Source organism: Alligator sinensis, unplaced genomic scaffold, assembly GCF_000455745.1.
Source record: "Alligator sinensis unplaced genomic scaffold, ASM45574v1 scaffold221_1, whole genome shotgun sequence".
Taxonomy (NCBI): domain Eukaryota; kingdom Metazoa; phylum Chordata; order Crocodylia; family Alligatoridae; genus Alligator; species Alligator sinensis.
Genome location: NW_005841948.1, coordinates 1790365 through 1802754, shown reverse-complemented (window position 1 = coordinate 1802754; position 12390 = coordinate 1790365). Strand labels below are relative to the sequence as shown.

Genomic DNA, 12390 nt, shown 5'->3' with positions numbered 1-12390 from the left:
GTGGGGGGGGGGGGGTTATCTTTTATTAGCCCAACTAAATAGTTGGAAAAATTGTTCTTTGCAAGCTTTCAGGCACAAACACCCTTCTTCAGGCATATGCTTACAAAGAACAATTTTTCCAACTATTTATTTGGTCTAACAAAAGATATCACATCTACCCAAAGAACCTTGTCTGCCTATGTCCTTAAACCAACACGGCTACAACCAACAACACTAAAGCATAGAAGATATCAAATTTTGCCATTTGTTATGCTTTTAGAAGGGTGTTTGGCCCAAAAACGTGCATTCTTCAGGTCACTTCAGGACCTAAAGAAGAATGGACTGCATTCAAAAGCTTGTCTAAGTATATCTATCCCAGCCATGCAGTTGGTCCAGTAAAAGATATCACTCACAAATGTTTGCATATTTCTGGAACCATCACAGCTACAACCATCACCCCAACACCACTTAAAAGATTTAATATTTTTAACCATGTCCCCTAGGCTTATACCTTATATGCTGAATTTCAGCTTTGAATTATTTTTTCAGCACATTTATAAACTGCTGGAAACAGAAAGCTTATGGGAAAAGTGTAACAATCTAAAAAGGCATGTTATATAAATAGACCTTATGGGGAAAAAAAAGAGTTACAACTCTGTCCAAAGAGAAACCCATTTTTTCTGAAAAAGCAACATGCATTTCTTGAAGTCATGCATTTTTTAACATTTTTATTCAGGTTAAAGAATAAATTTAAGTACAAAATTTCTATCCACCAATATAATTGCATTTCAAAGCAAAATAATTATTAATTAATACCTTGCTGAAAAGGACTAGCTGCCGACACAGTTGTTCCTGGATTCCTTCCACCACCAGGCTTTCTTCCCCTCTGACCTGAGCTGTGACCTGCAGATTTCTTCCCTTTGCTCTCTGACCCTCTTGCCTCTGAGGCATCTTTTCCACCTGAAGTATGTGCAGAGACTTCCTGGAAATTTGCATTTGTAAATCGAGCTGTGGTATCCTCCAACCTCTTCAAGGAGCCTGGCATTGAGTTGTTGCTAGTACTTGTGTAGGTCTAGCGTTTTGATTCAAAGAAAGGAAGGGAGAGGGGGGAAAGGGAGAGAGACAGTTAGATGCCCCCAAAAATCCTTATATATCAACCAATAAGCATATTAAGACAAACAAGACATATCTGTCATATCATCATAGAAAATTTCACAAACTCACAGTATTTTTGTAAGAATTAAAAGAAAAATGTTTAGTCTTGTATGTAAGACAACATAAAGAACAGAAATCAGTTCCTAACACAATTTTTTCAGATCAGATACAGTATAAACTGTCAGTTCACCTAGGAAGAATCAAATATTAATAATTAGTGGAAGACACATGGTGACTTAGATACATGGCAACATAGTCACCATATTTATCAAAAGCTAAATAGCAAGCACTGGTACATCTACTTATCAAAATAATGTCACTTTTTAATATCAATTTCTGCCACCCTTTGTGCAATAAAAACCCCTACAATTCTGCAATTATGGCACCAGCCCACAAATGTATACAAATACTTAATTGTATACAGTTAGACTCATTTAAATCCGCACGATTACTCAAAGGGTACAAAGATAAACCCAGACACACAGTTTTGAAACTGAAGGTTCTGAAACAGTTTCATTTTACAGAACATGTTTATGTTTGTTCAGTGAAGGCAGTGTTTGGATTATTACATGTGGTCCAAAAATGCCAAAATTATGTTCAACTGAGAATGTGTAATAGTTAATCTCTAATATTAAAAGGGGGATCTGAAATATCTAAAAGAAAGCACATCCATTTTATGCTATACATTTCACTCTACATTAATATTCCAGCCTCTCTAGCATGCGCACACTATCTTTTCACAAGAGTTGACAAAAGTAAATATTTTGGGTAACAACAAATAATTTAAAATGATGAGGATAAATGCTTATTTTTCATAAAACTAAAAAATAAGTAGGCTAGAAAAAATGATGAATAAATAGAAAGTCTGGTTTTAGATGCAAAATTAGAAGTGGGTAAGCACTGAATTATCAGATTCAGATGAAGTCAGTTTGACAGATTTGTTAGATAGTTAAATCAACATGACCTTTGTGGTGTGCTTTTCAGTGAAAATGTGATAATGATAGTCAGCTATTACTATTTGTTAACTTTGGATGAACCCCAGATTTCACTCAAGACAAAGGTAGCTATCTTTGTATCTTCAATAGTTTGTATCTATGTCTATTTTCACTTTATCTGTTATGTCTACAAAATCATATTTTGAAACTAATAAAAATGAAGTATTTTACTAAATAGGAAAAGGAAAAAAATATGAGTGATATTACTTAGTAGAGTTACATTTTACTTACTTTAGGAAGTAAAACAAAGGAAGTAAAACAATTGTTTTGTTTTTGATTGACAAAGCTTTCTAAGTGTAAAATAAATACTGTTTAAACATTTAGAAAAGTCTCTATTTATGTATTTTCCGTAACAAGTACATTTTGTTTTCTTGTTCTTTACTTGGTAAGGCCCTGAGATTCAGGGTAGCACTTAATATGAATGCCTTTAAAGACATACTTAAGGAAGGCTCTTATAATGAGTTTAAGTCCTATTAAAACATGGGTACTTTCTACTAATGAGGATACTTTTCTGAATCAGGGATTATAGCATAATATGCTATTATCTTTTCCAATAATACACGCAGCAATAAAAAGTTATCCCACTTTTCAATAACACTGCTATCAGGAAACACAAAAAATTTCCATCACAATAAAAATAATTTTGATTCCAAAGTAGTTCAATTTTCAGTATACTCCCATACTAATTTGCTTCATCTTTTCAAGTTTTCATCACTCAGTACAAACAAGGTAGGTAGGACACTATTTTGCTGAACTACTATCAACGATTTTGCTTAACTGACTCCCACGGTGAGCTTAGAAAGAGATGAAATTCCATTTAACAGACCAACAGGACTCAAGCTGGTTAAACTTCATGGCTTACTTTAGAAACACAAACCTTTTCTATGCAGGACAGGTCAACACAGAAACTACCCAATCTCATTTTTCAATCATTTTTGCATTAGTTGGGATGGTCCTGAAGCTCTCTCCATCCCTCTCGCATGTGACCTATATGACCTAGTACAGGTCAAAGGTCATGTAAAGAAAACACACTGGTACTCCTCACTAATGCATCAAATAGGCGAGGGAGAGGAAACTGGGTAGGGATGATGTAAACAGAAATATGAACTCTCACTGTATGCTCAAATTGGATCTGGTCTGCTCCCCAATGACAAGAGATGAAATATATACTGGAGTTGTCCTGGAGGAGGAAGATGATATGCTTAGAAATAGAGCACAAACAATAGTGTTATGTAAAACTCTAATCTTCTCATGTTCAGAAATAATTGCATTTTCCCATATATTGCGAATCAGAATGGTACCTATAGTCTGTTTCTAACTATAGGGAGCAGAAACACATTCCACTTGAACTATTTCAAAATGTCACTGACTGAGAACCAGTTCACAACTGTTACAAGATAGGGTGCAGACACCCATAACTGAACCATTCCAAAATGTCACTACCTGGGAACCATTTCACAATTGTGTGAAGTGCTGTGGCTCCAACAACAGGGCATGAGCATACAGCCCAGGATGCCTCTTTAGTGGGCGAATGGGGAAGGTTGCGTCTGCACCTGGAGAGCTCCTTGTATTTTAAAGAAGCCTTACTGAGAGTGCAGGAAACAAACCATCATGATGCGCAGGAAAACTAGCAAGTACAGCAGTAGACTTGCTTGACTTAGCAGGGCCAAGCTAATCTGTTTTGGCTTCCTTTTTGTGTTTTGGCTCTATGATGTTGAAGACTTTCTCCTACACTAGCTTCCAAAATGTAAAAGACAGCTTGCTGCCACACTTCAATTGATACTTTCCTCACAACACAATTGCCTTTCCCTTCCCTTCCATCACAATACCTTAATATCACAGTACCTGCTAAAAACAAAAGTAATACCCTCAAAAAATAAGTAATAAGTAACCTTTCAGTTCTACCCAGACAACTGCCTTTAAAGCAGCAGAAGTCTAATTGGACACATATATCTTGACTGTGATCCATTTGATATTTTTCAGAATGAAAAACAAAACCAAGAATAATAACAACAACAACAACATCACACTAATCAAAAGTAATCCATCCTTCCAAAATATGCATTACGTCATTCATCCAAGTAAAAACAATTCTGAAGGTGTTCGACGGCATAGGTGAATCATTAACGTAGCTATATAGCCAATTTAAAAAAATCCTTACAGCTGTAGCTAACAAGATAGAAAAATCATACTTGTGGAAAGGAACATGAAACTTGTAGTATGGAAACACTGTTGAAAATAAAGTAAATATGGCTAAAATCAATTTTATTCTAATTTAATTCTAAATGAAAGAAAATAATATTTAAAAGAAATACCCTTAAGTACAATTTTCTTGACAACACTATACCTAATAATCAGAATACACAATGGAACCTGTTTAAATTATTAAAGTTTTATGAAATACAGGGTATGGGTTTTGAATCTAGAAAAGCAAACAGTACTCAAATGAAATAACAGTGAAAGATCTTTGAGAGTAGAGAAAGTGAAAGGAAGACTTAAAGGAACAAGCCACAGAAAGTTAATTCTATATATACAGCAGTCAGAAGATTTTTGTTTGTTTGTATTACTGTATTACAGTCACACTTACAAACTTCCGTAAGGGATCTTTTGTGCAAGGCCTTACATACTATGAAGAAAAAGATGGTATTTCCTGCCCCAGAAAAAATACAGCTATAGCAAGTAGACAAAAAGGAGACTGGAAAGATGAGATCATAAAAGATTAAAACAGTAGGAGTTTTCAGAAAAAGTGTTTTCTATTGTGGCTTCATTAGCAGGAACACCTACCAGGAAATAAGCCTGGAAAAAGCAAGGGATTTTCAATCTATACTTTGGTCATTGTACAAATATGCTATACCAACATGTATTACGTTGCTTATGTGTTCTGAACACTCACTTCAACATACACTTTTATGAAAGAAAACTCCTTAACTTCTAGGTGGCTTAAAAAAAAAAAATCCATCCCTTAGAAAACGTCTATTTTGGGGCTGAGATTGGAGTTTGTTATCTGAATCAAAGAAAACGCCATCTATCTTTGGCAGCTCCAGATCCTCTATACCAGCGTTTCTCAATCTGTGGGTCACAAGAATATATGAAAGCATCACAAAGAAACTTTAAAAATGGATTCTACTTTAAAGGAGAAAAATGTGGGAAACTGGCTTTTCCCTTGCAGGCTGGCAGAGTTCCAGCTTGCGAGGCGCTGCTTGGGCCACCCCCTGCTCCACCCACCCACCCACTGCCCCACACACTGGGGGGCTGGGGAGCAGTGGGTTGGGGGTGAGGGGCACTAGGTTGGGACTGGCCACTGAAGTCTACAAATGGGTCCTGGTACAAAAAAGGTTGAAAACTACTGTTCTATACAGTAGCAAAAAAGTTCTGCTTTCTTCAAGCATCCTTTTCTGCCACAGATTCTGGTCATATATCAAGTCCACTCACAAAGTATTCTGCCTACTTTGAAAGTAAAAGTTTTAAAACGGTAAGTCTGGTAATTCATACTACAATATATATTGTTCCAGCAGGATTACGGTATTATGAGCTGTGATATACTGCAATGGAAAGAAGGAAGTAGGAGAAATCCATTTTATCCACTTGACTGGATAAGTCCTGCAACAGACAGGACTTGAACTACTTCAAATTAGAATTTTAAAAATTTTAAGCAAGTTTTTCATTGTGAACATGACCTTCCCTCTCAAAAACCACTTTTTCCCCTTCAAGAAAAAATCCGAAGCATGTCACAACTTTCTCTTCAGTGTCTCCAAGATCTTCAGCCAACAATCATTTGCATCGACCACTCTCTTAATTGAATCCTGAAATTCTTTGCAAACTTTTTCAAAATTTAAAATCTATTGCAGAAAGATCTTCCTCAAGGCAAGCATAAATTTAAAATTTCTAAAACAAATTTGATTTAGACTCCTGCCAGCCACACTAAAGGAGAATTTAATTTGGTAACACTGCTCTTCCTTGCCAACTTTCAGTGACCTTCAGATTCGCTTGCCATATGCATTTCTGGTACTTCATACTGGGCTTGACCAGACAGAAATAGAAGTCAGCAGCTAAAAAGAAGGATAAGCCCAGGCATAGGCAGTGGAAGGGGGGGGGGGGCAGGGCTAACGGGGCTTAGCCCCCCAAACGTGGGGCAGCAGTAGGGCCTCAAGGCAGCCTAGCCGAGGGTTTCCAGCACTTGCAGCAGGGGTAGGGAAGGAGTGGGGCTGGGGGAGGGGCAGGTACTGCACAGCCAGCAGGGCGCAGGACTAAGCTGCGCGCGATATGTCCATGGGGCATGGCTCTTACTGCTATACCCCAGGAGGCATGGGGGCATGTGCCCCCAGATCTGCATATGGCATGGTAGGCTGGCGCTGTAGGCTGGGCCTGGGCTGTGGCAGTGCTGGGAAAGGGCTGGGGGGGGAGGGGTGCAGCCACCCCAAAATTCACCGTAGCCCACCTGACCCCCCCAACCAGACCGCAGCGCAGCACCGCCGCCGGGAAGAGCCTGGCACTGCCCTGGCCCCAGCCCACAGTGGCAGTCTGCCCTGCCCCATGCAGATCCAGGTGCACATGCCCCCCATACTTCCTGGGACATGTGCAGTGGCGGAAGCCACTATGCCCTCCCCGCGCCCCCTGGATGAGCCATGGCTTCATCCTGACTCAGGGCAGGGCAGGTGCGAGGGTCCTGGGGGCCCCATCCCTTACGGCCCAGTAGTGCAGCCAAAGCTGGCCCCACTCCAGCCCCTGGCCCCCCTGGGTGCTGTGGGGCTGAGGCCAAAGCTGGGGTGGGGAAGCAGCCAGGGCCAGTGTGGGACTGGGGGGGCAGCGGATTTGTTGGCGCAGGGGGCGCCAGCTCCAGACAATGACCCCAGGTGCAGGGGAAGAGGCAGCTGCACAGGTTCAGCGGGCCCCGGCCTTGATCCTGGGCCCAGCTCTGCTCCACTTCCTCCCAATCACTGCCCAGTGGGGGCGCAAGCGCATGCCCAGCCCTTCCCCCCCAAAAATTGTCTCCCTCCACCTATGAGCCTAAGACACAAAAGGCTACACATGCCAAGTCCATGAGTGAACTTCTTCAAAAGATCGCCCTTTAGAATAAACAAACCAAAGCTGAATTTACTGGAAGTATTCACATCCCAATTAGATTAAATACAGAAAAGGGATTTTTGACTCATAATAGCAATCATAACCTTAAAAAGAAATAAGAACTGTCCAGACATTATAAAATAATTTAATCTGCTGGCAATGAAACGTAAAGCTCAGAGGAAGTCCCACCCCCTAACCTTTGCCACCAGAAGTTCCTCCTCTTGCCCCCAGAAGAGGGGGTGTGGCCTTCGAACCAGAAGTTACACCCTGTCACGTCGTCTGTGTCATAAGACCCACCCACCCAATGCCAAACCTTGCCCCACTCACCACATCTGTCTCAGAATCCCCTGCCAACATCACATGATCCCTGACATCAGAAGGTCTACCCCTTGACTGGGAAACACTGCCCACCACAGGGCTCAGCCTCACAGTGCACGGCCTGCTCCTGGGACCCCAAGCGTTCTGCCCTCTAGGCCATGAGGCACAGGCAGAACTTCTCAAATAGCAAGGGGTTGTGACCCCTCTAACATCCTGCCCCATCAGTAGGGTTTCAGGGATATCAGACCTCCCCCAGAACGGAGCCAAACCAATGGAGTCAAGGACTGCACACGCAAAATCTTTCAGAACAAATCATTTTAACAAAGTACAGATAAAGTATCACATACTAAAAATCAAACACCTACTATAACAAATTTTAATTTTATTTAAAAAAATAATTTGGGTAATGATTACCTCAACTCAACTCTCATGTCACCCCATCCCACCCAGCCCCGTGTGGCAGCAAAAGCTGGCCAACCCCAACTTCCCCTCACCGGCATCAGCAAGACCCAATCCTTCCCAGCCCGCCCCACAAGACAGAGCAGAAGCAGACCTAGGCTCCCCTCACCAGCGCTGCAGGACCCATCCAGTCCCAAGCAGCACACGGCTCAACCACAGCTTCCCTCCTCGGTGCTGGCCTGGCCCAGTCCGAGCAGTACGCAGCAAAGCTGTGGCTTCCCCTTACATCTGGTGACCTGTCCCAGCTGGTCTCAAGTGGCATGCATTTCAGTTGCCGCTTCTCCTCACCAGTGCCCACCCAGCTGGGCCCGTCCCATCCCAAGTGGCATGCGGGGAAGCAGCAGCTGGCCCGGCTTTGCCGCATGCCACTCAGATCAGGATGGGCCCGGCCAGGTCAGCACCAATGAGAAGAAGCGACAACTGAGCTGCTCGCCACATGGCGCTGGGCCAGCTGAGCCACATGCCGCTTGGGACCGGCTCAGCCACAGCTTTTCCTCCCTGGTGCCGACCTGGCCGGACCCATCCCATCCCAAGAGGCATGCAGCCAAAGCCAACCTAGACACGGTCTTCCTCCCCAATGCCGGCCTGGCTGGGACAGGCCGGCGCAGGTAAAGGGAAGGTGTGGTTTTGTCACGTGATGCTTGGGCTGGGCCAGGCTGGTCCTGAGCAGGACACAGCTCGGCCACCGCATCTCCTCACCAGTGCCGACCCGGCCAGGCACGTCAGGTCCCGAGTGGCATGTGGCAAAGCCGCATGTGACTGAAGCTGGCCCAGCTGCGGCTTTTCCTCCCTGGTGCCACCACGGCCTAGCCCAAAAGGCACACAGTGAAGCCCGCCCAGCCGCCGCTTTCCCTTACCTACATGGCAGAGGTGGAGTGGCATGGTGATCCAGGCAGGTGGCCAAGCAGGCACCACTGCTCCTGTGTGGGTGCTAGGGGGCAGAGTGGAGCATGCGCCACACACCTACATGGGACATGTCCTTGCTTCTGCACAGGAGCAGTAGTGCCTCCCCAGTTGCCTATCTGGCACACCATGCTCCTCCACCTCCCCACCAGACTCCAACCCGGGATTTTTAACAAACTGGCCAGGACCAGGCTATGGAATCCTGGAGTCTCAGCTAAACTGAGACATACATCCACCCTAGAGTAGAGCCCAGGAGTTTTAATTCGGAATTACTGACTGAAATATCTGTCAATCCAGTAGTGATCTATGTCTAGGAAATAATAAAATGGACTAGAGTTTCTATGATCTGCAACCCAAAAATTATCATCAGAGATGCACAGAACTTTTGGTAATAATATCTAGAGCCTACCATATCTATAAACTACTAATATCTAGAAACTACCAGATGATAATAAAATTCTCAAACCTTTGTACTAGAAATAAACATTTTAGAATTCCACATTACTTAAAGTGTGTCAGACTGCAAATGTATTAATACATTTCAACATAAGCAAGGGTAAGGCATAAAATACAAAATACTTAACTTACTTTCTCTGTAGTTACAGTAAGAGATGGAACCAAAGATGGTGAGGACTCCGATTGCTTCTTGTATTTTTGTTTGTGTTTGTCTTTTTCTTTATGTTTCTAAAAATAATGAAAGCAAATATAATCTAAGTTCAGGTCCGTCTACAATATAATCAACATTTAAAATGCAAAAGTAAATTATGTTATTTAAATATAAAAAAAACCCCAAACTGACTATAAAAGTTACATATTAAGTACTAATATTCCATCATTTCCAAAAATATAAAACTATGCATATTTTGCTAAGTAAAGTAGAGAATTTCTACACTGTAAAGCAGATTTCAATAAGTGTACAGGCAGTTATTGAGCCATGACTGAGTTACAACAAACAGCACTTAAGACGTTTATAAACTGACACCCTATTTCGGCAGAGCAGGGGCTATAACACTGTTCCTATGGGAAAACTGGTTCCAAGTTATAACATTTTGACTTAGGACACGGTTTTCAGGAACCAATTGTGTCATAAGTCTGAGGACTGCCTGTATACTTACTGAATTATTTTACCATCAATATTTCAAACGCCAGTATTACAGAAGTTAGCAGGTCTTACCAAAAATTAAATATCATAACATGACAGGAAAGTGGAAGAGAAAAGATACTGATACGCATTCTACTTTAAAAGTTTTTGTAATCATTTTATCAAGAAGTATTTTTCTTTGAGGTATTAATGTAAAAATCAGTGGAAAGGTAGAATATTAACTAAATTCACAAATGTCAAGGCTGGCTCCTCTACTGGTGCCAAATTATATAATTTTTAACAAGATTAGACTCCATTAGATTACAGAATTTTTGTTTAAATTTTACTCCTAAAATACACAGTTCACACTCTGAAAGAAAATCACAATTTTCAATATGTTAAACTCAAACTGGAAATACTGTATTTTTCAACAGTCTGAAAAAATCAATTTTCCTTTTTTATTTACTGAGGATTAACAGTATGGCTAATTGTGTCCAAATGTCAAAAAAATTAGTCTCTAATATCCCAAGATATTTATAATGACATGTTGTATTCATGCCTGTAAGACCTCTATGTGCATGGAGAATTAAGATCTGCAAAATCAGATCTTAAACTATACATGTTTAAAGAAACCAGCAGAAGCATTAATCAGATAAATGTGTTTTTAATAGCATCAGTGTATTCAATACAAAATTAATAGCATACTTTGTTATATATTTGCTCCTTACAGATAACTTTATTGTTATTTGGACAGACATCAGGGTGCCTGAAAGTATTAGAAAGGAAAAAACACTTAGTAGCAACTGCTATTTGAGTATGCCGCTTCTGCCGATTTACATTTGTTGGAATGCTGTATACCTGCACTATGCCTTAAAGTTTAATACAGTCTTTATATTCAGTCCTTCAAAGAAGTGAACATTTTAATATAAAGCAACAAAACTTATGCATGGTCCAACTCTCTTCTAATTGAAAGAATGAGGAAAAAGTGAGGAAAAACACAGGCGGCATAGATTTCAAACCATTGGTCCCAAGTAATCTTTTTTTTTTAAATCACTCATACAGATCCACATTAAAGATTAAGCACCTGTATAATTCTTAAGGTGGTGACACAGCACTTAATAAATTAATGCATACAGAAATGTTTTCATAAGAGAATCAGAACAAGATGCATATTTATTTACATACACTACTCCCTTGATACCTCCAAGAGTCAACTTTACAAATATCCACAACAGTAGAGAGCCAAAGAGGAAGTTTTAAAAATAATGAAATTGGCTCTCCAACCCTATAGTAAGGAGATGTCAACCAACTGCTTGTCTAAATGCAAAGCTGAATTCATTTTGGAAGTCTAAGAAAAACAGACTCCCCATGCATGGCTTCTTTAAGCTACAAATTACTGAGTTAACTTCTAAAAGGGTGTTACCTTTTCTGAAAAATTCTCCAGCCTCTTAATCTCAATTTTTTATAAACCTATCTTTTACAGAAAAAGTAGAGGAAAGGAAACTGAAACAAAATTCCAAATTATCTTCAGCAAAAATACAAAACAAAAGGACAAGATGCTCTAGTTAAACACTGTTTCCTCAGTTTCCATGACAGTCACAGTAGTTAAAAAGATAACATTAAGTGATAAATGGGGTCCTGTCCAAAAAATTTCAGTCTCATTTCACAAGCCTGAAATTTTAATTTCAGTCACCAAAATAAAAAAATCCTCTCTACATGATGCATGTTATCAAGTCCTTCTATACAAGGACTGAAGACAGAAGAACCTACAAGCTATACTTGATAAGTGGAAATAATTAAGTAGAATATATTGCTGCTGTCAGAATACACTTATTTAGTTAGCAAACACTCAAAAAATATCAAAAACCAACGTTGGTAAAGGAAACAGGCCACTGGCCACAATCCACATAGAGAACCTTTTCTATTTCAAGAATGGCATTCCTTGAAGAACTGTGTCCTGTCCTTGAAGAACTGAGAACCTTTACTGAAAAAGTATCATGATCTAAGCTTCTAGTGATCCTCAACCAGGGTCCCACAGGACTTGCCTGCCTTTCAGGAGTGCCATAGTGTGTCACACTATGTTAGCACTGTTAGGTGTGCAAACATGATTCACAAGATAAATCCATATATTTCAAACAGGAAATCATAGTGTTAAAAGCATTCTTAGCTGTTCTCATCTTTCTGAGTCCTTTGCAACAGAAATACATTATTTTCCTTTAGTAAAAATGGAAGGAAAACTTAGAAGAAAATGACATTTGCTGAGGGGTGCCTTGAGTCTAAAAGGATTGAGAACCACTGCTCTAGATTAAATTATTCTAAACCTCAATATAGAATTTGACCGTGTGTTCTTTGATCTGGAAGCTCAAAGAAATATCTTGCAGGTTCCACAAAATGTACAGGAGATCAAAATATAAGAGGCAGCACACCCAAACTAGA

At 40.5% G+C, this 12390-nt stretch overlaps 1 protein-coding gene across 11 annotated transcripts in view; it reads right to left on the bottom strand.

The window, feature by feature from the left end:
* MLLT10 (MLLT10, histone lysine methyltransferase DOT1L cofactor) overlaps nucleotides 1-12390 on the bottom strand; it is a 242181-nt gene that overhangs the window by 126842 nt on the left and 102949 nt on the right. For all 11 annotated transcript variants that reach the window (XM_025199722.1, XM_025199714.1, XM_025199715.1 and 8 more), the window contains 2 exons: nucleotides 9462-9557; nucleotides 796-1051 (listed from right to left, as the gene is read on the bottom strand). In XM_025199722.1, the coding sequence (XP_025055507.1) occupies nucleotides 796-1051; nucleotides 9462-9557 (352 nt within the window). The remainder of the gene's footprint in view (nucleotides 1-795; nucleotides 1052-9461; nucleotides 9558-12390) is intronic.